Genomic DNA, 21597 nt, shown 5'->3' with positions numbered 1-21597 from the left:
CCACCAATAATAATAATAGTATTAATAATAATAATAATAATGTGAATTCAGTACAGCACCTAATCATCAGAAGCTCTAAGCACATTACATTATTAGATAACACACAAAAATATATATAATGACAAGATTACAAAAACAAACACCATGAAATTACAAACAAAACATGCTGACAATAATTAAGGAAGTAAACATTAATTAAGTCTTTAAGTCTGTTCTTGTAATCGAAACAGATGAGTCTTAAGAGCAGTCTTGAATGAGATCACAGTGTCTTTGTGTCTTGAATGAGATCACAGTGTCCTTGTGTCTTGAATGAAAACAGTGTCCTTGTGTCTACAATCTATGGGCAATTCATTCCAAGTAGCTGGGCCTTGATATACAGTACAACAATGTATGTATAACAGTGTGAGTGATTTGTGTGATTTGGAATTTTTAACGTAGCTTTAACAATTTTTCAGCATACTGCTATGACGTCTGCAGTGTGGCAATTTATAGTGATGTCTAGCACTGGGGCATCATGCCGCAGACATGTAGCATGATGTCCCACCCAGTCACATTATCCTGACACCAGGCCGACCAGTCCTATCACTAACCTCTTAATGCTGAGCGCCAAGCGAGGCAGCTGTTAGTACCATTTTTGTAAGTCTTTGGTATGACTTGGCTGGTGATCAAACCCACGACCTCCCACATACGAGGCAGACACTCTAACCACTAGGCCACCAAAGCAGTCTGTATAACAGTGTGAATAATGAGAATGAGAGTGTTGGAAGATGAGAGCAAGTTTCTAGATAGGGTGTAAACATGGGTGAGGTCAGACGGGTATACTGGACTGGAGCCAGTGAACAAAATGTAGCATAGTGAACAGATTTTGTGTTTGATTCTGGATCAAATGGGTAGCTAGTGAAGGTTACAGAGTGGGTGTGTGTGTGTGCTCAGTTCTTCTTACTCTATTAATGATATGTGCAACCATGTTTTGAAATTTTTAAAGTTCTGTTGTAGATACTGAGATGAACCAGATATAATTGAATTACAATAGTCCAGTCTTCAAAGTACTAATGAACACACATGTTCTAGTGGCATCAACTGAAAGAAAACTGCGAATGAAGCTGATGCATTACAGGTCTATATATGCAGCCTTGCATATGCTCACTATGTGTTGATGTAATGAGAGCATACTGTCAACAGTGTCACCTAGGTTTCACACTCACTGTGTAAATTTAATGCTGGTATTGCTGATACTTATTGCTTGAAGCAAAGGATGTGAATTTGAATGTCTCTGTATGGTGATCAGGATGGCTTCAGTTTTATCATCATTCATTTTTGCAGCTTGTTGCATGTCCTCCACGTCAGAAATGTACTTCTCTATGCCTTGGATTGTAGGCCTAACTTAAGCTGGGTAGCTAGATTTGTATAGTGTCATCAGCATACAAGTGGTGTGACACTAGATGTCAATGCCACTTGCAAGTGGCTGAGTGACTGTACAGAATGAAGAGAACAGGGCAGAGAAGAGAGCCTTGTGAAACACCAAATCATAGATCAATTGGGCTGAACTGTTTTCCATTTATGGACATAATTTTTGTCCAGATGACTAGATAGGACTTGAACCATAGTAAAGCTGTATTGTGAATACCAAATACATGCTGGAGATGGTAAGTAATATCATGGTCTAATGAGTCAAATGCAGCAGACCAGTGAAGGAGGATGAGGACTGTAATCTGTCCATTGTTCAAAGCAGAGAGATGGTCATTAACTACTCTCAGAAGGGCAGTTTCAGTACATATAGCAAGGGCAATATGCAGCCTGTACATTGCTAAAATGACTAGTTGAATACATGTTAGATACAAATTGTGATAAAACAACTTTTTCTAAGATTTTTTAAATGAACAAGAGGTTAGAAATAGGGTGGTAGTTCTTTAAATCATTAAGGTCAAGTGTTGGAGGCTTCACAATGGCAGTTTTTAAAAATGATGGGAATTTCACTGATGAAAGAAGTATTGACAACATTGGTTAGTGAATGCAATATTGAATCTAAGCACTCAAGCAGCAGTGATTATGGAAGAAATTAAACTCACAAAAAAACCTACAGTAAAATGGAAAGTTGACAAAAACATATGAATATGACAAAAAATGTGTTACAGTTTTACCAGTGCAACTGCATTATTGTCATTTGAAGAAAATATTTGCAAACTTCCTTTAAAAGAACAAATGTTATTTATTTTACCACAATAAGAAAAGTTTAACAACCCATATCATATGAGGAACAAGACTGATTCCTATTTTGTAAAATTACCTCAACTTTAACTCTGGGAGCTCCTTTCTTAGAAGCCATAACTCTGATATTTTGTACTGTCTCAGACTCCTTCCCGACGAGTGTTTTCTGCATAGAGCTCTCATCCTCCTCAAAAGTTGTTTCACGAATGGGTGTCAGGGCCTCAATAAGCTTCCGTGGGTCAACCGACTTCAGGCGAGTAGGAGCACCCACCAATTTCTTTGGGCTGGATCTCTGTGTGTCAGAGGTAGAGTCTGAAGCTGTGGGCATTAAAAGAACTGGCGTAACAGACAGTGGACCACAAAATGTATCCGTTTTTTAATGTGTCACTTTTTAAAGTGAGATTAGGAAAAGCAGTATAAAATGCCATCAAGTATGAATACTGTCTCTACTTATCAATAAACTGAGTATTGTTTATAGTTGATATAAACAATACAGACCCTGATCAGCCATAGCATAATGTGCTGGCAGATCTGTGTCTTTGTTGCTTGGTTGTAACAACTACTTGTAGCAAACTGCACTGACTAGGATCTGCAGGCACATTATACAATGGCAGATCTGAGTCTTTGCTGTTTTTAATTGAATCTGACTTATAAGCAAGTATAGATGGTAAGTATTCTTTACACTGCGGCACCCACTAAGACAAGTTTGTCAATGTTTGCTTGATATAATTCTTTTGAATGTTATGGAAATTAAAATCCTTAGGTCACAGGGTCTGGAAATAAAATTTCCCAAGTTTGGTTGAGGATACTACAGAAATTTGAAATTAACATACCAGTTAGTTCAACTGAGAGTTATAGGAATCAATATTTTTACCGATAATTTTAACTATTACATGTGAAATACAATTAAAATGATTTGTCTATACATTTCCAGTATGAGTCTAGGGCATCCTAAAAAAAAATCCAAAAGTTCCAGGCCAAATATGGATCTTTCACAAGTATGATTATACACTGTGATATTTATTTCATAAAGTAGTTACTTCTGTAACGAGGGACATGTATTTCAAAGAGATGCCACTATTTGCTCAGAGACTACCACATTCTATATGAAAATGTATTTGTGTATGCCTTTTTGTCTGCCTCATGAGAGGCTAGCCCCCTCAAAGCCACCATTTCATTTCAGAATGGCCACTATGCAAGCTAGATCTTTGTACTTATTTTCTTTCAAGTAAAAACAGTCAACAATTTCTGTAAAGCATAAGTCAAGGAATAAGCTCAGTTATGAGATGGAAAAATAACATAATTTTCAGGGAAATAATTAGTCATCTTGATGCTGATTTATAGTGTAATATGGTCTTGACGTCATTATTTTAATAATAAATACTGTGAACTCATTTATTTTTGCGGTATACATTTTCAAGGTTTTGTGAAAATGATATTTTCATTGGTTATTAAATATGTAGATCTGATAATGGATCCTAATGTTTCCACAAAAGGTTCAATGTTCATTGGGTCTTTAAATCCATGCTTTTTATCAAACATAAAATCCATACAAATTAGTACCCTACAAAAAAAAGAACATTTGCAAAATACAATTATTGCTACCAAGAACAATTAAAAAAATATATGAAAAGTGAAAATGGTGCTAACGAGTTTATTATGCAATCAAAGTATCCAGACAATAACTGGCAACTGGGATTTGTTTGCACAATGTTGGGCCAGTATTGTCTATTTCATAGAGCAATTAGGCACAACCTAATTTCTATTATTTATGTTGGTTATTCAAAATTAAGAATAATGATGATTTTGCTTTTATATTTCTTAATAATTCCCTAAATAAACAGAAACTAGAACTGAACATGTCTATGCACAAACCTGGATCGAGATCCCTTAAGTTACAGATATAACTTTCAAATGCCAGTGATTTCAATTGGCAGCCTGCCAGTTGCCATTACAACTAAGCATGGAAAAGACTTTAGTACAAAAATTAATCTCCAAACATCAATCATTTGGACTTTGCAGCTTTCTGATTCAACTTTCCAGAAAATTCTCTTATTTGTTTTTAAATATTACAAATTATGTGCATGAAAAAATAGTGAACTACACAGATATTTACTGAGGGCTGTTCCATTAAAACATACATGGGACCCAGGGAAGGCACTTTTAAAGCCGGGTACTCAACCATAGATGCAATTTACAATTTTCTTATCATTTTAACATGAACTCTGTAAGATCAAAGAACCCTGGCATATATTTTTTAAAAACTGCCTTCCCTGGGTACCATATACATGTATGTTTAAATAGAAGAGCCCTGAAAAGTTTTTGTAAGTGGTGCATCTATTTATAATTGCAAGTTCCTATCAAGTAGCAGAAGAATATCCCAACATGACATACCTTCATGGGATGATGAAGATGAGGAGGAAGGGACTAGGCCTTTACTTGTTTTCTGTTCCACTAATCCCCCACTTTTCTTTCTCATAGCACCCTTCCAGCGTGAGCGCCCCATGCCAGATGGGGCAGAGGCATTGGATGCAGATTGGGACAAGGAAGTTGTTGAAGCATGTCGACTGATATTGCTAGATATGAGTGAATCCAGGTAATCAAAGTTCACAACCATTGATGCTGAAACATATAGGTCATGATACATATGTGTGTGTACATTGTCTAAAGTGACTTCTTTTTACAATCTATGTTATTACTGATTGAAAACTGTGCACTTAATTAAACCAATAGATTCTAATGTCAGTGCATGCAAATTATCCTGTTTTATATACCATTAGTCATATTACAGCCATAATTAAACAAACAGAAAAATGATTTAATCTGGACAAAAAAATATTTCAAGTTTTGGGGAAGGTTATATAATCATATTTTGATTTATGCTTTTATATTGGAAATGTTGTAAATATCTGTAATGGACATTTGCTCAACCAGTTTATTTTTATTTCAATGCTTCCACATGCCAATGATTTGTATCCCCATTTAAATACATTTTATAGCAAATTCTATAGATAAATTATAGGAAATATCATTCTGTAGTTCAGCCGCCAAATTGGTTAAAAGGTAGCAACCACCTTCAACTTGATATTTTTTCACAATAAGGAAACCTGCAAGCTTGAGGAAAGATCTGCAAATAACAAATACATTCACATACAGACATATAAATGCTCCTATACATATAGTAACCACACATAACTAAACATACTCATGCAAATAGTAACTACATACACATACATGCACATACTCCTAGGCAAGTAGTAACTACATACACATACATGCACATACTCATATGCTAATAGTAACTACATATACATGCACATACTCATATGCTAATAGTAACTACATACACATATATGCACATACTCATATGCTAATAGTAACTACATACACATATATGCACATACTCATATGCTAATAGTAGCACTTATACACAGTCCTCTGCAAAAAGTAAAATACACACATACACATGTTCCAATGCAAATAGTAACTACATATACATCCATGCACATACTCCTAGGCCAACAGTACACACACAATGCTCTGCTAGAACACACACACACACACACACACACACACACACACATGTTCCTATGCAAATTCTAAATATACATATACACACATACACTGTTCCAATACCAATAGTAATTACACATACATTTTTAGACACATGCTCCTCTGAAAATAAAAAGGACACATGCATACACACATGCTCTTATTAATGTTATTGAATGAGATTTTCATTGTTACTGCAACTTCTGATTTTTCAGAAAAACTGATCTCCTGAATCCACATACCCCTAAGCCTGAGAACAACCACATAAAAAAACTGGTGAGGTTTCAGTATGTGTAACTAAAGTTTTCATTCATTTCTGAACTGTGTTTGGATTTAACCTACTTTATTCTTCAACTCGGTAACCCAAAAATCAGTACAACAAAGTGTACAAGCCAAATTATCAAATGAATTGTCTGATGCTTATGTTTGCGACCTTGACCATGTTCCATTTTGACCTTAAAAATGTACATGAGATAAATAATTTAACTAATTATTCTCTATTGATATGTTCTGTGTCCAAATTTGACTGAGTTTTTATTACTGCATCCAAAAAATAAATGCAAATACAAATGCAATATTCTGGAAAATCACACATCCATAACTGCTCTCAAGTATTTTAAATTTTCCACCCATACCTTGGTACAAAAGATAATTATACAACAATCAGTCCATTGTTACATTCATGTCATAATTATTCATCCATTTATAACAAAATACTAAATAGGAATAGTAAGGAACAATTCATAATACAGGGCTAGAAAAATCCCAATTTTTATAACTTGCCCACTGGGCACATAAGAATCAAAGTTATATGCCCAGCCAGCCTGTCCACTTGCCCAAAGCCTGTGCATGACAAAATGGAATGTATCTGTGTAGGTATTTAATGATCAAAACTAAAGGTAAAATATTTCAGACTATTAAGTAGAAACTCTATTCCAATTTCATACAAACCAATAAAACATTATTTAAAATGCAATGTGATTTAATTTAAACACAAATTAACAAATAAAACTTTCAGATATTTAAATCATTTGATTTGCATTATCGTAATGTCACAAGTTTTTGGCTCAGAAAGATATATACTGGTAAAACCTGTTATAACACAATACTCTAGGTCCAAAGAATAACATCACGATATAAGCAGAATCACGTTAACAAATGTTTTGAAAAACTTCCCAATAGAAAATGTACATTGAAATTTCAATGTCATCAATTTAAACTAACCTCTTGATCATATAATCTGCTAGGGATACAAATAATTGGCTTTTCCGAATTTAGGATCTTAAAAAGAGAGGTCACCTTAAATTAAAAAATGAGAGCCATGCTGCCATCATGTTATAAGCAGAACTGCATAATAACGAATCACAGTATAATGGGTTTTACCTGTATTTGTTATTACATCTTCCAATAAATTAAATTGTTTGAAACTGTTAGACTATGAAATCTTATTGGTTTTCCTCAAGTTTGTTATTCAATTAAATAACCAGTAACAAAATACTATGATCACTTGAAACAGGCTAACAGCATTATGATAGCAAGTGTGGGAAAATATCTGTTGAACACCTCCTCTTGAATAGGGATTTCTGGTAAGCAGGCAGTACAAATTATGAATGATTAAAGGATTTATATGGCCATGGAATGGGATTAAACAGGTGAGAAATAATGTTTACTGATATGCACTGAATATTATTTAAATGATTACTGACCAAAGAACTTGCATTTCAGATGAATTATGCAGTATTTAATTATTTCTAGGAAATAACCACTTTCTGTACTGGTGGAATAAATGCTTGCCCGACTGGGCATGACCATGAGAACAACCACTAGCCCTGCAGCATGATAATCTTGCCCCAGTTGTCTGGACAGTGGAATATTTTTGCTGCTGATAATTAAATATTAGGCTCATGCAGGAAGCTTATCCATATGTTGTAGATTACCATCATTTATGTCTGCAATAGTACATGAACAATAAACCACAATCATAAAATAAATAAATTAACTGTCTTACTCTTCTTGTTCTTTTGATTCAGGATTTCCTCTCTCATTTTGATGTTAGGAGGCTCCAATTTACTGAAATTCCACCTCAACCAACAGCGTGGAGCTGGCTTTATTCCTAAATGAATGAGAATGACAGCCATACTTATTAAACAGTGTTACCTTGATCAGAGTCCATTTCACCACTACACTAAAGTATGATAAGCATGTAGAATATTTCAGTCATTTTCGGCAGTGGCTTTTTATGTGTCTGCACAACTGATCCAAGCATTTGAAAAAATCAAAACTGCTCAGACAAGAAATCCAGATGAGGTATATAGCTCCTACTTCAATGTCTTTGTTACACTATGTCATTTTCATGGAACACTGCTTACAGTACAGTTACAGGTAAAAACTTGCTCTGAGCAAACACTACCATCTCGATAAACAAGTCTTACTGGAGGTTAGTTTTGCCTTCAATTGCTGTAAGCAATGTTTTCTAAAATCAATGTGGCACACCACAGATGTATGAGCAACATGTATTTATTTCAACTCGTTTTCTATTCTGAGTCATTGTTACATTTTTTTAAAACACTTCCAACCAATTGTTTCAATTGTTTGAGATTTAAATCTTAGCCAGAAAAGTCAGAGGTTATCCAAAAATGCCACTGATATTGGGTGTCAGTGGAATTGGGTCACAATTAGTACTTCCAGTTCAGTACCCACGAATGTAGTTCTAGTCCATTTTTAGAACATTTTTTCCTCTCTCATTTTGGTGGTGACAGAAGAGTTTTATTTATGCATGTTTGGTGGGGATTTAAAGGTAATCGTTTATTCTTGATAATATGAGCTCAGGGTGTTGTTGTCTGTGTGTATTTTGGTGACAGTGCACAGTGAGTAATAAGGCCTTGGTGATGATCTGGAAGTGAAATCTGTGTTCTGTTTAGATGCTGCTCTGTTGACAGTCCAGCATCTCAAAAAAGAACAGGTCAACCTTTGACAAGAACTTCACCGTGAAGTCATCTTTGAAGGTATTTTAGATTAACATATGATTTGCATTGATTGTCACACAGTGGAAAGGTCAGTACTGAGAAACAAATGAAGAGAACATATAGTAAAATTAATTGTGTTCTATGTCCAAGTGCTCTTGAGCATTAGATTAAACTGAGTACGGAAAGCAAACTTTTAAAGTAAATTATGTTTCTTGGAGAATACTTACCCGATCACATTAAGTTAGGAATACATTCTACTTTGCAAATCCAGCCCTATTAAAAGACGATAATCATTATCTATTTTTAGACAAAGGGTAGTAACTCTTGCCCATTTTATCCTCTTAATACCACCAGGTGTTGCCAGTTTTTAGATGAGTGAGACATTAACACGGATGCCCACATGGTGGGGTAGTTGGGAGGGTTTTTAAGTAATGTGATTAGGTAAGTATTCTGGGAGAAACATAATTTACTTCAAAAATTTGTTTTCCTTTGAATAGGTTCCCCAATCACATTATGTTAGGAGAATAAGTAATAGGAGGAGGGGATGCTGAGCATCAGGCCTCTACCTCAGGTATCCTGGAGACGAGTGGCTTGATTCCCCGTATGAAAGATAACCCGTTCTCCTAATGACCTAAGCAACATAGCCCGAGATCCATTGATCTGGGACTTGTGTGTGTGTGTGTGTGTATATATTCACTGGCAAATCCAGCAAAGCTCATGGGCTGTGTTGATTGGTCTAGTTGGGTCTGGTGGCTGACTGCTGCTGCCACTGGCCCCACTAGATCCAAAATTTGTTTCTGCGACGCTAAATCTCTGAGGTAAAACCTTGAGAATGTTGACTCTGCATGCCAGCGCGCAGCTTCTATAATGTCTCTGATCAAAACATTGCATTCGAAAGCAAGGCTCACAAAATTAGTTCTAATCTCATGTGATGTAATCTTCATGATGTGACTCTGATCTAGATTTAGAACATATAACCCACTTCAACCACGAAACAAGAGCTTGAGGGGTGATGCGTTTTTTTCTGACCTTGATCAGGAGGAAGTGTTATTTGCACATGTCATGACTTGTCTGTGTGTGTCTCAAGTAATGCTTGTGGGCACAGACATGAGGCTACTCTGATCTGGTGACATGCCAGAGTACACCAAGCATATGACCCTCTTCAGCCGGGAATAAAGGGTGTGAAGAGTGATATCCTTTGTTCTGTCTCTCAGAGATAGCTTGAAACCTCAAAGCAGTAAGCCACATGAGAAGAGACATTGCTAGTGTCACAACTTGTCTCTGTGCATCTCAAGTAGTGCTTGAGGGTGCAGACAGGATCTTGCATGGAAAAGAGAGGACAAATGACAACTCGTTGGTTACCTTTGTATGGCAACTGATTCTTGGCAACTAGGACTGGTTGTGTAAGGAGGACTACCGAATGATCTGAACTGAACAGAATATAGTTCAGGTCGACTCAAAGTGCATGCAGCTCACTGATCCTGCATGCAAAAGCTAAAGCAATCAGGAAGCATGTCTTATATGATAGGAACTTTTCGAAGCATGAGCAAGAGGTTCAAACTTGCTTGAGCTGAGCCAACTTAAAACCCAAGACAAATTCCATTTTGGAAACAAAGTTATGGATTTTGGTTGCTGCAGATCAAATTGCCTAACAGATGTGAGAGATCTTTATCATGCCCAATGTCTCACATCTGCCGTGATATCAGAATGTATCTGAGATCATTGATCTCTGCAGGTGTGAACAGAATCTTGCATGGCTGCTGTTCTAGACCTGGCTATGGAAGAAAGAAAGCAGGGACACTGGCTGACTACCGTCAGATGGTAATCTGTTCTGGGCTATGAATCCCAATGGTCTCTTGAGAACCACTAAACCCTGATCTGAACCAAAGAGAAGTCAGGTGAGCATAAAGGTGGATACAGCCCCTCTTACTCTGCATGCTGAAGCTAAAGCTATCAGTAAACATGGTCTGTATGATAGTGACTTTAGCGATGTGTAGGCAAGAAGTTCGAAGGGGTTCAAATCTAACCATGTTAAAAAATCCCGATGGGATCCCTTTGGAGACAAATAAGGGATATTGGTCAAGGAGACCAATATTGTCTAAAAGATCTGACAGAACTCTATCCCACACAAACATGTTGCCATGGTGCCGTAATCTGTCCAATATTGTAGGGTGGCAGCCTTAGGTAACAATTGGGGTCCAACTATTTCTCCTCCAAGAACAGAGCCAGAGAAAGTCGGCCTGTTGTGGGATAGCGGCAAGCAGATCAGCGATATAGATGGTTACTCTCCAGGTTTGAAGATTCTCTCCACATATGATGGTTTGAATTGTCTGACTTGCAAGGCTGTACTGGAAAAAGCTCAGCATGTAGAAGAAGAAGGCAGTCGATTCAGGTTGGGTGGAATCTTCTTGGGTGTATCTTTGTTTGGAAAAATAGATCAGTGATACAGGGCTTGTGCCCTCAAAGAGGGGCTATCAGAGTCACCTTGCCATTCTGACCTCAAAATTGTAGCACCATAGGAGGGGTGAAACAGGCCCACAACCCCTCCCAGATGCTGATAGTGCATCTCACAGCCCAAGCTGCTGTGTCTGGAAATGGAGGAGGGCAACAAAGGTGGGTAGCTTTTGATTACACCTTGTCGCCAAGCATTGATCATCGGATGCCCTTGAAGTGTGTGAATCTGAGTGACAACCAACTGATGGAGGGGACATTCTGTGTGAAGGACATGGCATTTTCTGTCTGGATTTTTGGTGAAGCCACTGATGCAGCCAGATGGTGTCTGAATTGTATGTTGATAAGGAGATTGTTGCACCCACATAGAAAAATGCCAAATCAGAACACCAGACAAGTGGTCTGGTACCTTCCTGTTTCAAGAAATCGGTCACCATCACAGTGTTGTCAGATCGAAAGACGACCGTTTTGCCCCCAGGATCGATCTTTATAGAAATAAAAAGGTATTGATGACAGGCTTCCTTTCTGGGATATTGATGCAAAGTGGCTGTTCTCCAGGTGTCACTAGTGGTAGTAAATGTCAGTAACAGGTGGGTACTACCACCATGTGCTTTGGCAGCAGTACTTTACATTATTTCTGCCTGGGGTTCTTCAGCAGAATTCCAATGGTCAGCCAGCCTGGATTGCCCCACTGACATGGGAGTGATCAAATTTTGGGCGTGATCATGACTGCTTGATTAAGAGGACATAAAACGGGATGCCAATGTGCTGACAAGGCCTGAATAACCCAGTTTGTGAAAAGGCCTGGATGATCTAGCAGAGAAGGGATATCATTCTGCCTTAGAGCAGGATAGAAATTACCATGTGTTTCTTTAAGATGCTGCCCAGGTACGCTGCTGTCAATGTAGATAACGACACCTGGAACGAGGAGATGGCAGAGTACCTAGTGTGAGTGAAAGCCCTGGCGTTGATGAGGGCCAAAGAGAAGAATGGGGAGTTGATTATGCTGTGGCAGTAAGCGGAACAAGGAAACTAACAATAGACAAGGTGGATAGGGATGTGGAAGTATACATGTCAGATCAAGACTAACGGCATACTTGCCATGTCTGATGGAGAGGTGGAATGAAATCGCCTTCCTCATCTTGAATAAGGTGGGGAGACTCCAGTCCATGATGGACCTCCACCTGCTGTTTGCATCTCAAAAGCAAGTTTAGAGTATATCATTGTGGAATGTCTCCTTAGCACATGCTCCCATGCCTTTTATGAGTGACCGTATCCTCTGTTATCATAAGGCTAATCTAATGGTGTATCATGTGGAGGAGTGCGGGAATTGTTGATGAATAAAACCTGAAGCACCTCTGACTGACTTGGATCAGCCCCTCCCCTTTCTGAGGGAAAAGGGAGGACTAGTGAGCTCAAATCAGTTTCATACTATAGCACGATAGGGGTTGATGTGGTTGCACATGCAACTATCGATGACTTATCACCCTTACTGTGTACTGGGTTATCATCTGGCTCGGCTTCAAGCTTTGCATAAGTCATGCTGGGTGGCCTTGACAACTCCGCTCAGTTATATCTGTGCAAGACCCAATCTCTCCCTTGAGTATAAGCCATGAGTACTCTAATATCCAGCAATGCTGGTAAAGACAGCAATGACTGCTTTTCCAGTAGTGCCTGCATCGCTGTCCTTTCACGCACTGTTGGCATCACTTCACTCTGGCCTTTCCATCACTACTGGTATCTCTGGCCTTTGCCAAACTGTCAGCAACGCCACACTACTGGCCTTTCCAGCACCATTGTCGCATATATGTTGGTCCAGCACACATCTGTGCCAGCCAATCCAAAACCATGGAAGAACAGGCAGATTTCTCATCTAAATCACCGTTGAAACAACGATATGTTGATGACTGCCCAGCTAGACAGACAGATCTATCACTAAGACCCCATACACATTTTGTAGTTGGCCAATTCTGGCCAAGAGGTCTCCATGCTGGGATGGTTGGACTGCTGGTAATGTTGGCATGATTGCCAGTGTCGGCCGGTGTCAGTGCAGCAGTATTATTATTATTATTATTATTTGGGTCCAGCTGATCAACTGTAAATCCCATGCACCCCGACTTACTGGTCTGAAGGCCATGCTCTGACATGTGGATGCTTACCTCATCTGGGTTGCCTACAAATGGGAAATATTCCCCATATGTTTTGCTTATACTGAAGAGAGTGCTTATCCAGCGATGGATGGTCCGCTTCTTTATCCTCTCCGTCCCCTGACATAATGGTACGTGTTGGTTCCATGCAACAAACTTTAGCCAGATGGGGGGACTCCAGCAACCCCCACAAGGCTTGCCACTGATGCTGATGTGGGGTGGAGACTAAGGATGTCAGAGATATCCTGTCACGAACTCAACCATCTCTCTTTCCCTACTGCCGCTTTCTGAAATACAGCAGTCCATATGTTTTCTGACCAAGCACTGCATATTTAGCTCATGCCCTTTAATGAAGAACAGGGCGACATTTGTGCACATGCATGAAATGTGAGTAGTAAACATTCCTCCTGAAACGACACAAGATGATAGAAAAACAAAGCATAGATTAGCAAATTAGTATGTGACTAACAAGCTAATAATATAAATCATCTCACTCGGCAGCCAAGACTACATATTGTAGATGCTGTATATCAGAAACAATGTAAACATAACATAACATAGCCGGAGTCATGACAGACTTCCATGCTTTGAAACTGCATACAGATCGATTAAATAAATATTCTGCAAAAATGACACAAACTAAAGCAGAATCTAGTAAAGGGTTGAAATTACCAGGTTGCAAAAACACTGCCATAACGAACAGACCCGTAAATGTTTCGCATCATAAACATATGTCCTATATTAAGCTTAAGCACAATGCATAGTTAATAAACGGACAATGTGTACATACTATAAACCAAACCAGAGTCGTGGTAGGCTATCATGCTCTGATATAAAAAACACACCTAAGTAGAAACTAGAAAATTGTTGAAATTACTAGGTTCCTGAAATAAAACACTGTCATCACCACATGTTATAGATGCTGCATAATAGAAATCATGTATGCATAACTTAAACAAAACAGGAGTCCTGGAAAACTTCCATCCTCTGAAGTTGCCTGTAGAATGTTTAATTGATATATGCTAAAACGACACAAGACACATAAACTAAAGCAGAAACTAGTAATGTGTGAAACTGCTAGGTCGCTAAAAACACTTGTAACTAACAGATCGGTGAAGTGTCATATCAGAAACCTATGCTGTATGTTTGCTTAATAATAATTCTCTCAAAATAGCATGGAATACAAATAAATTAAGCATAATTATCAAGCAGCACATCAAAATTCACTATTAAGTGCTCCATAGTGGATGGAGTAAGTGAATAAAGTCAAATGTATGCTAACCTGTAATAACCTTGTGTAAGGTCAACGATAGCATGGTGGGACAATGGTCCTACAAGATGAAGTCCTGACAAGTGACAAATCTCTCAAAATATTGGCAGAAATTGTAAATTAAAGTATACAGCCTGCAGTAGACCGAAAAATCTGCATTATAAATGCAAAATGAATGTTGAATCGGTCCACTGGAACACAAAAATGGGCTGGATTGTCGGAGGCTATTGCACTGCAGATGTCTCAGGACACAGCAAAGCTAAAAACTGGCAACACCTGGTGGTATCAAGGGGAGATAATGAGCAAGAGTTACTGCCCTTTGTCTATCTAAGATGGTTTTTCTTTTAGTAGGGCTGGATTCGTGGGGTAGCAAGCTAATATTCCTAACGTAATGTGATTGGGCAACTTGTTTGAAGGAGAAATACTGCTTATGATTAGTGAGTTCAAAGCAACACAGATATCTTTCATGAACAAGACAAGAAACTAAATTTAAACTATTTTAAGTTATGTACTACAATGTACTAAGCTTTGCACAATTCTTCTTATAGGAATTGTTTTTATACAAGGTTTGGCATCAACATGAAACACTCATACCATGAGAAGAAAAAAATGGGATCATAAACTTGCAGGACTTTTCTTTCACATAGGTGAGAAATATGGTTCACCTCCTTGGTGTCATAATTGCAAATCACTTCATTTTTCATATAGACTTTGTCATATATGCCTCTAGTGTCATAAATGGGGATCACTTAATTTTTCATATAGACTTTGTTGTATATGCCATTGGTGTCAGAATTGGTGATCACTTCAATGATGTAGACACTGACATATTTCCCTTTGGTGGCTGAACTGGCAATAACTTCAATGACAGATATGCTTTTGGTGACTGAGTTGGTGATCACTTCATCGTATGTAGGCTTTGGTGCCTTTGGTGTGAGAATAAATAAATAAAAAGTGGTGTGCAATTGGTCTGTCCAAATTTCATGATACTAAATGTTATAACAACAATGTTGTTTTGTTTTTCATCTTCAACACCGCTTTTGACAAAGGAACAAAATTTTATAGCATCTCAAATGGCATTTCAGTATCTATCTATTTCAACAAACAAAGTTCATTCTCATGACCTGTATTATAAAATGTATGTCAAGTTGCTCCTGCAGTATTTTACCGACACCATGTACATTTTTTTATACAATTTTTGGTTCTATTTAAACCATGGACATGATTAGCACAAAAAGAAACTACATACTTAACAAATATTTCTTCTTATGCCTTTGTTTTTAGCATGACAATGTTTCAACATAGGAAGCTGATATATATATATTACTCTCTCTTTTTCCATAACATTTTTTGAACCATCAGTTCTTATTGTGTAAAGAAGATAAATCATCGGAAGAATGAAAATCAAATTAAAATGATAACCAAATCTTTGAAAACTGTTAGTGCCAACACAAGTACTGTTCAATGGCAAGCACTATCATACAAGCATGAAAATGACAATTTCTTGTCCCTTATAATACTTATTAAAGGGTCAAAATATCAACAGGGTCTTGAAACTCTCTAATGAATTGCTAATTGTACTCTAAACAAAAGAATGTATGATTTTAAGCCATTTTTTAATCCAGATTGCACCTGATATCTGTTTTATCATTATGAAAATTCAGGCATAATGAATCAATTGTTTTCAGTGGCTATTGGGGTTTATTGGTGGAGAGTGTCTGGGATGTAGCCAAGTGACCTGATCCGAGACTGATGATGATCATTTTGTACTGTCTTAGGACCTGACTTATACATGTGTATATATAGTACATGAAACTGTTCAAGTTATTGTCTGACCTTGGGAATATAAACATAGTTAATTCACTCTCATGATAAATGTAATGTAATCTACCTGCTATCCAACCATACACCAATGCTACCAGATCTTCCTTGAAGTCCTCTCCAAACTGCCGGTAGGAATCAGGGAAGCAGTGGCAGTATGCAGCATAGATTGCCTGCGAAATTAGGCTGGGATAATCCTGGAATATGCACGTGTTGTGATATTTATTATAATACAATGTATTTTAAAACCAATTATGGAAAAATGGCAAAAGCAAAGAAGGATATATAGTGAGAGTATATTGACACGATAACAGATAATTAGATATTAAATATATCTGTCATAACATAATTTTGTATTAAATATATCTGTTCTCTGCTAAATCAATCAATGAATTTAAAGAAAAACATAATATTATAGTGCCGAGCAGCCATTGATGCCATAGTTCTACAATTAACAATTTGTGCTCACCTTGAATAAGACATCTCTCTGTAGAGGGTCTTTAACATACAACAACAGTTTGACATAGTTGAAGGCAACCCTGTTGAACAACTTGACTTGAGAGTTCCTGCTTGTCTGGTAACGTTCAAGGAAAAGGTACCAGAACATATCCTGAAACAGTTAATGCCATGTACAATGTAGAAATGCATTGTCTTGAACAGTGAATGCCATGTACAATGTAGTAATGTATTATCCTGAATAGTTAATGCCATGCACAATGTAGCAATGTATTATCCTGAAACAGTTGATGCCATGTAGTAATGTATTATCCTGAATAGTGAATGCCATGTACAATGTAGTAATGTATTATCCTGAATAGTGAATGCCATGTACAATGTAGTAATGCATTATCCTGAATAGTGAATGCCATGTACAATGTAGTAATGTATTATCCTGAATAGTGAATGCGATGTACAATGTAGTAATGTATTATCCATGTAATTAATGCCACTAAAAAGATAGTAATGTATTATCCTAAAACAGTTAATGCCACATACAATGTAGTATTGTATTTTAAAAGAAAATATTCTTTTGTTGCCTACATTTTGGGGTGTACTTATGTAAGATGGATTATCTGTAAGACACTTAATGGAAAATGCAGCCTGATAGTATAGGACTAAATGTCATGAGAACCTGAAAGTTCCATGATTTGAAAATGATTATACTGAAAATTATAAAATATCCAAATTTTCAGATACACTGGGATTTCCCAATTTGTTCTATCTTGTACTGATGACTAATCATTAATACTTCATAATACTTGTATGCTATTATTAGCATTATAAATTCATATGCAAGCCAAGTCCAATAGTACTGCAAATGACACAGACCCAGATTTGTCATTGCTTAATGCACTGGCAGACCAGGGACTATGTTGTTTGTTTATTTGATTACTGTTGATACTTGCTTATAAGATGAGTAAAAGTGCAAAGTCATGCTGAAGATAATTCTCAACACACTAAAGACTCAAGCAGAGAAAAATATTGCTGAAGAGCAGGCAGGCTTCCGAGCAGGAAGGAGCACTACAGAAGAAATCTTCAATCTCAGACTCCTTTGTGAGAAATACCTTCAGCATCAGCAGAATCTATACCACATCTTTATAGATTTCAAAAAGACCTTTGACAGGGTATGACATGCGGCCTTATGGGCAACTATGAGGAAGTACAACATCAGCTCAAACCGGGTGCAGGATGTTAATCACCTCTATGACAAAGCCACCAGTGCTGTCTTCATCTATGGCAGCAGAGGAGATTGGTTTCAAACATCAGTTGGAGTCAGACAGGGATGTATACTGTCACCTACACTCTTCAACATTTTCCTGGAAAGGATCATAGAGGATGCCTTGCATGACCACAAGGGCACTGTCAACATTGGAGGAAGAACAATCACCAAACTTCACTTCACAGATGATATTGATGGTTTAGCAGAAGATGAAAAAGAACTGGCTGACTTGGTTGAATGCTTTGAGACAACCTCAACAGCATACAGTATGGAGATTAGTGCCAAAAAAGCCAAACTGATGAGAAACAACACCAATGGCATCAGTGCAGAAATAAAGGTCAGTGGACAGAAGCTGGAAAGAGTCACAAGCTTCAAGTACTTGGGATCAATTATCACAGATGAGGGCTCCAAACCAGAACTACTCTGCAGGATTTCCCAGACAACAGCAGCAATAACAAGGTTGAGACCAATATGGAAACATACCAACATTGCTTTTAGTTCCAAAATAAGGCTGATGCACTCGATTGTCATCTCCATCTTTCTGAATGCTTGTGAAACATGGACGCTCACATCAGATCTACAAAGAAGGATTCAAACCTTCGAAATGAGATGCTACCACAAGATCTTGGACATCTCATACACTTACCATGCAACCAACGAAGAAGTCCACACATTAGGATCCACCAAGCCATCGGATCCATTGAAGACCTCTTGACCACTATAAAAAGGTGTAAACTTAAGTGGTACGGTCAAGTCTCAAGGTCATCTGGACTGGCAAAAACAATCTTGCAAGGCACAGTGTGAGGGTGCAGCAGAAGAGGTAGACAGAACAAAGGTGGGAAGAAAACATTAAGGAGTGGACATGCATGGGTTTTGGAGATTCCCAAAGGGCAGTAGAGAACAGGAAAAGATGGAGAGAATTGGTTGTAAAGTAAACTATGGTTCCCCAATGACCTCTTGGGTTAAGGGATTGATGATGATGATGATGATGAAAACTGCAAACTGCACAGACACCCATCTGCCATTGCTTAATGTACTAGAAACTCTGGGTCTGTGCAGCTTGTTAGGAGTAATCAGTAGAACAAACAACAGAGACCCTGATCTGCAGGCACATTAAGCAAAAGCAGATAAGGATCTTTGTTATTTGTAGTTTGACTTGACTTATAAGCAAGTACAGACAGTACTCTTAACAAACTGCATAAATCCAGATCTGCTGGTGGCACATAATGGAACTGCATATCTGGATCTATGCATTTTGCAGTTGGAATTGACTAATAAGTGAGTGTATATGGTAAGAATTAATATATATTTCAAAATAATACCGAAGAAAGACTTATAATAATAATGTTTTAATCCGTCCCCCCATCTCTGATCATTCTCTCTTCATAAATTAGAAACTGTTTTATTTTCATATTTATATAAAAATATATGCTTTTTTCACACAATAAGGTTTCCTGTTTGTAAGGTAGATTGTGGAATGGTTTATCTACATAATGTGAAGTAATACAGTTAAAAAAATCCACAAATAACCCAATTGTCTTTTTTTTTAATTTATAGCTTTTTAAGACAACTGGGATTACTGCATGGTGAGCAAGGAATATCTGAAAGGACTGGTTTACAGACTTGCTTTGAGGAGCTTGTACAGACTTTAAGAATACATATAACATAATGTATTATTCAAACTACATGTCACATGGTCCCTAAATGATCAAACATGTCTTCTATTCAAATAGTCGCAACATTTTTATGAATTGATTTTAAGTGATAATCATAAGTGATTTTATTATTTCCTAGGGCTGTTCCAATTATGCAAAAATAGTACCCATGGAAGGCGCTTTTTAAGAAATTGATGCCAGGGTACTCTAATTTCTAAATGAGCTCATATGAAAATAACATGCAATTCTTAATGTATTTATGGGTGACTACGCCATGTTAAAAGTGTCTGCTATTAGTATCATGTATATTTTATTGTAACAGAACTAACTTCTTTCTCTGTTCGGAATGCTCCCTACACTCCCCCCAGCCAGAGTTTGCAAACATTATTGTTAAGAAATCATCATTCTGAAACATTACCGTATATGCTTGCATAATGCACTGGTAACTCTGCGTCTCTGTAGTTTGTTAGGAGTGCTCAATAGAAAAAATAACACAGACCCATTGCATTATTCTATGTTGTTTCCAGTGGCACTCAACATTCAAGCAAGTATATACTAGATATCAATCAATCTAATCACTTTTTAATCTGTGTTGAAGAACTTATGGTTACAAGGAGAAACAACTGAAGGATGGATGTCTGGATGTTCAAACAAACATATGGATGGACAATTGATCACAATAAGTCCACACAAATGTATGTATAATGAATACCTGTTAAGTCCAATTTAACAAAATACACTATGCCATAAGATATACTAGTATACACACCTGGAAAACTGCTTGCGACATTGGAGAGTAGAAATACTTTTCAAATTCAGGCTTAAAATGAGGCTAAAAAATAAATGAGAAAGCATACAAAGTAAAATACACGTACATTCAAAGTAAATACATGTACATTCAAAGTAAATACATGTATATACAAAGTAAATACAAGTACATACGAAGACAATACATGTACAAAGTAAATACATGTACATACAAAGTAAATATCTGTACATACAAAGTAAATACATGTACATACAAAGTAAATACATGCACTAGTTCTAATGACTGCCAAATCACCAGATATTATCAATGGTGATTCAAATCTATGAATAAAACATCTTTGGCCATTGAGAATTTTGGAGGTCTGCACTTTTGTCTGCTGACTTCTGCCTTAAGAAATTGATGATATCTGCAAATGTAAATAGTTATCCATGTATACCATGCATCCAATGCAAACAGTGTAGATATACATGTTGTAATGTAATGGACAGGAAGACATTTAATCCTTAATAGAATGAACAGTATGTACATGGATCCTGGCCTGGAGATTATAAAGCTCTTAGTCTAAGATTAAGCTTCCACTTACAGTTAATCAGATTAATTACAACAAAATCTCAGCCCGGGCTCAAAGCTCAAGAGTTTTTATGATTCCAACACTTTCTGTAATAGCAGATCTGGCTCTATACATGTTCACTTTGAGCTCATTTTACATCGGAAATATAAAAAAAAGACCTAATAAGACAGTTGGCTTCTGAATATACATTTAGTTCTATAACAATTTGATGTGAAGATCTAAAAAGTGTGGCTGTTCAAAGCAAGTGACTACATTATACAGTTGGTCTTTAAGACAGATTTTGACTGCAGACTACTACACATATATTATGGGCAAAATCAGCTGGCAGTATAGCACAATCTATGCTCATACGAATTTACCTCCATTCACTTTCATATGGAAAATATAGTGAACTGCATTAAAAGATGTATTTTAAGATCATTAGAACATAAGTATATCAGAAATGGTCCTGATTTGAAGTAGAGAGT

At 37.1% G+C, this 21597-nt stretch overlaps 1 protein-coding gene across 1 annotated transcript in view; it reads right to left on the bottom strand.

Annotated features, from left to right (window-relative positions):
- Positions 1-21597, bottom strand: part of LOC149802695 (protein FAM227A-like) — a 58034-nt gene that overhangs the window by 15944 nt on the left and 20493 nt on the right. The window contains exons 7-12 of the mRNA XM_089952080.1: positions 20560-20622; positions 16885-17025; positions 16486-16612; positions 7769-7873; positions 4603-4830; positions 2288-2526 (exon numbers count right to left, since the gene is read on the bottom strand). Coding sequence (XP_089808206.1) covers positions 2288-2526; positions 4603-4830; positions 7769-7873; positions 16486-16612; positions 16885-17025; positions 20560-20622 — 903 coding nt within the window. The remainder of the gene's footprint in view (positions 1-2287; positions 2527-4602; positions 4831-7768; positions 7874-16485; positions 16613-16884; positions 17026-20559; positions 20623-21597) is intronic.

The sequence above is a fragment of the Sinohyriopsis cumingii genome, chromosome 3, assembly GCF_028554795.1.
Source record: "Sinohyriopsis cumingii isolate HCF-2022 chromosome 3, ASM2855479v2, whole genome shotgun sequence".
Lineage (NCBI taxonomy): Eukaryota > Metazoa > Mollusca > Bivalvia > Unionida > Unionidae > Sinohyriopsis > Sinohyriopsis cumingii.
Note: the sequence above shows the minus strand (reverse complement) of the source record. Positions and strands in the feature narration are given on the sequence as shown.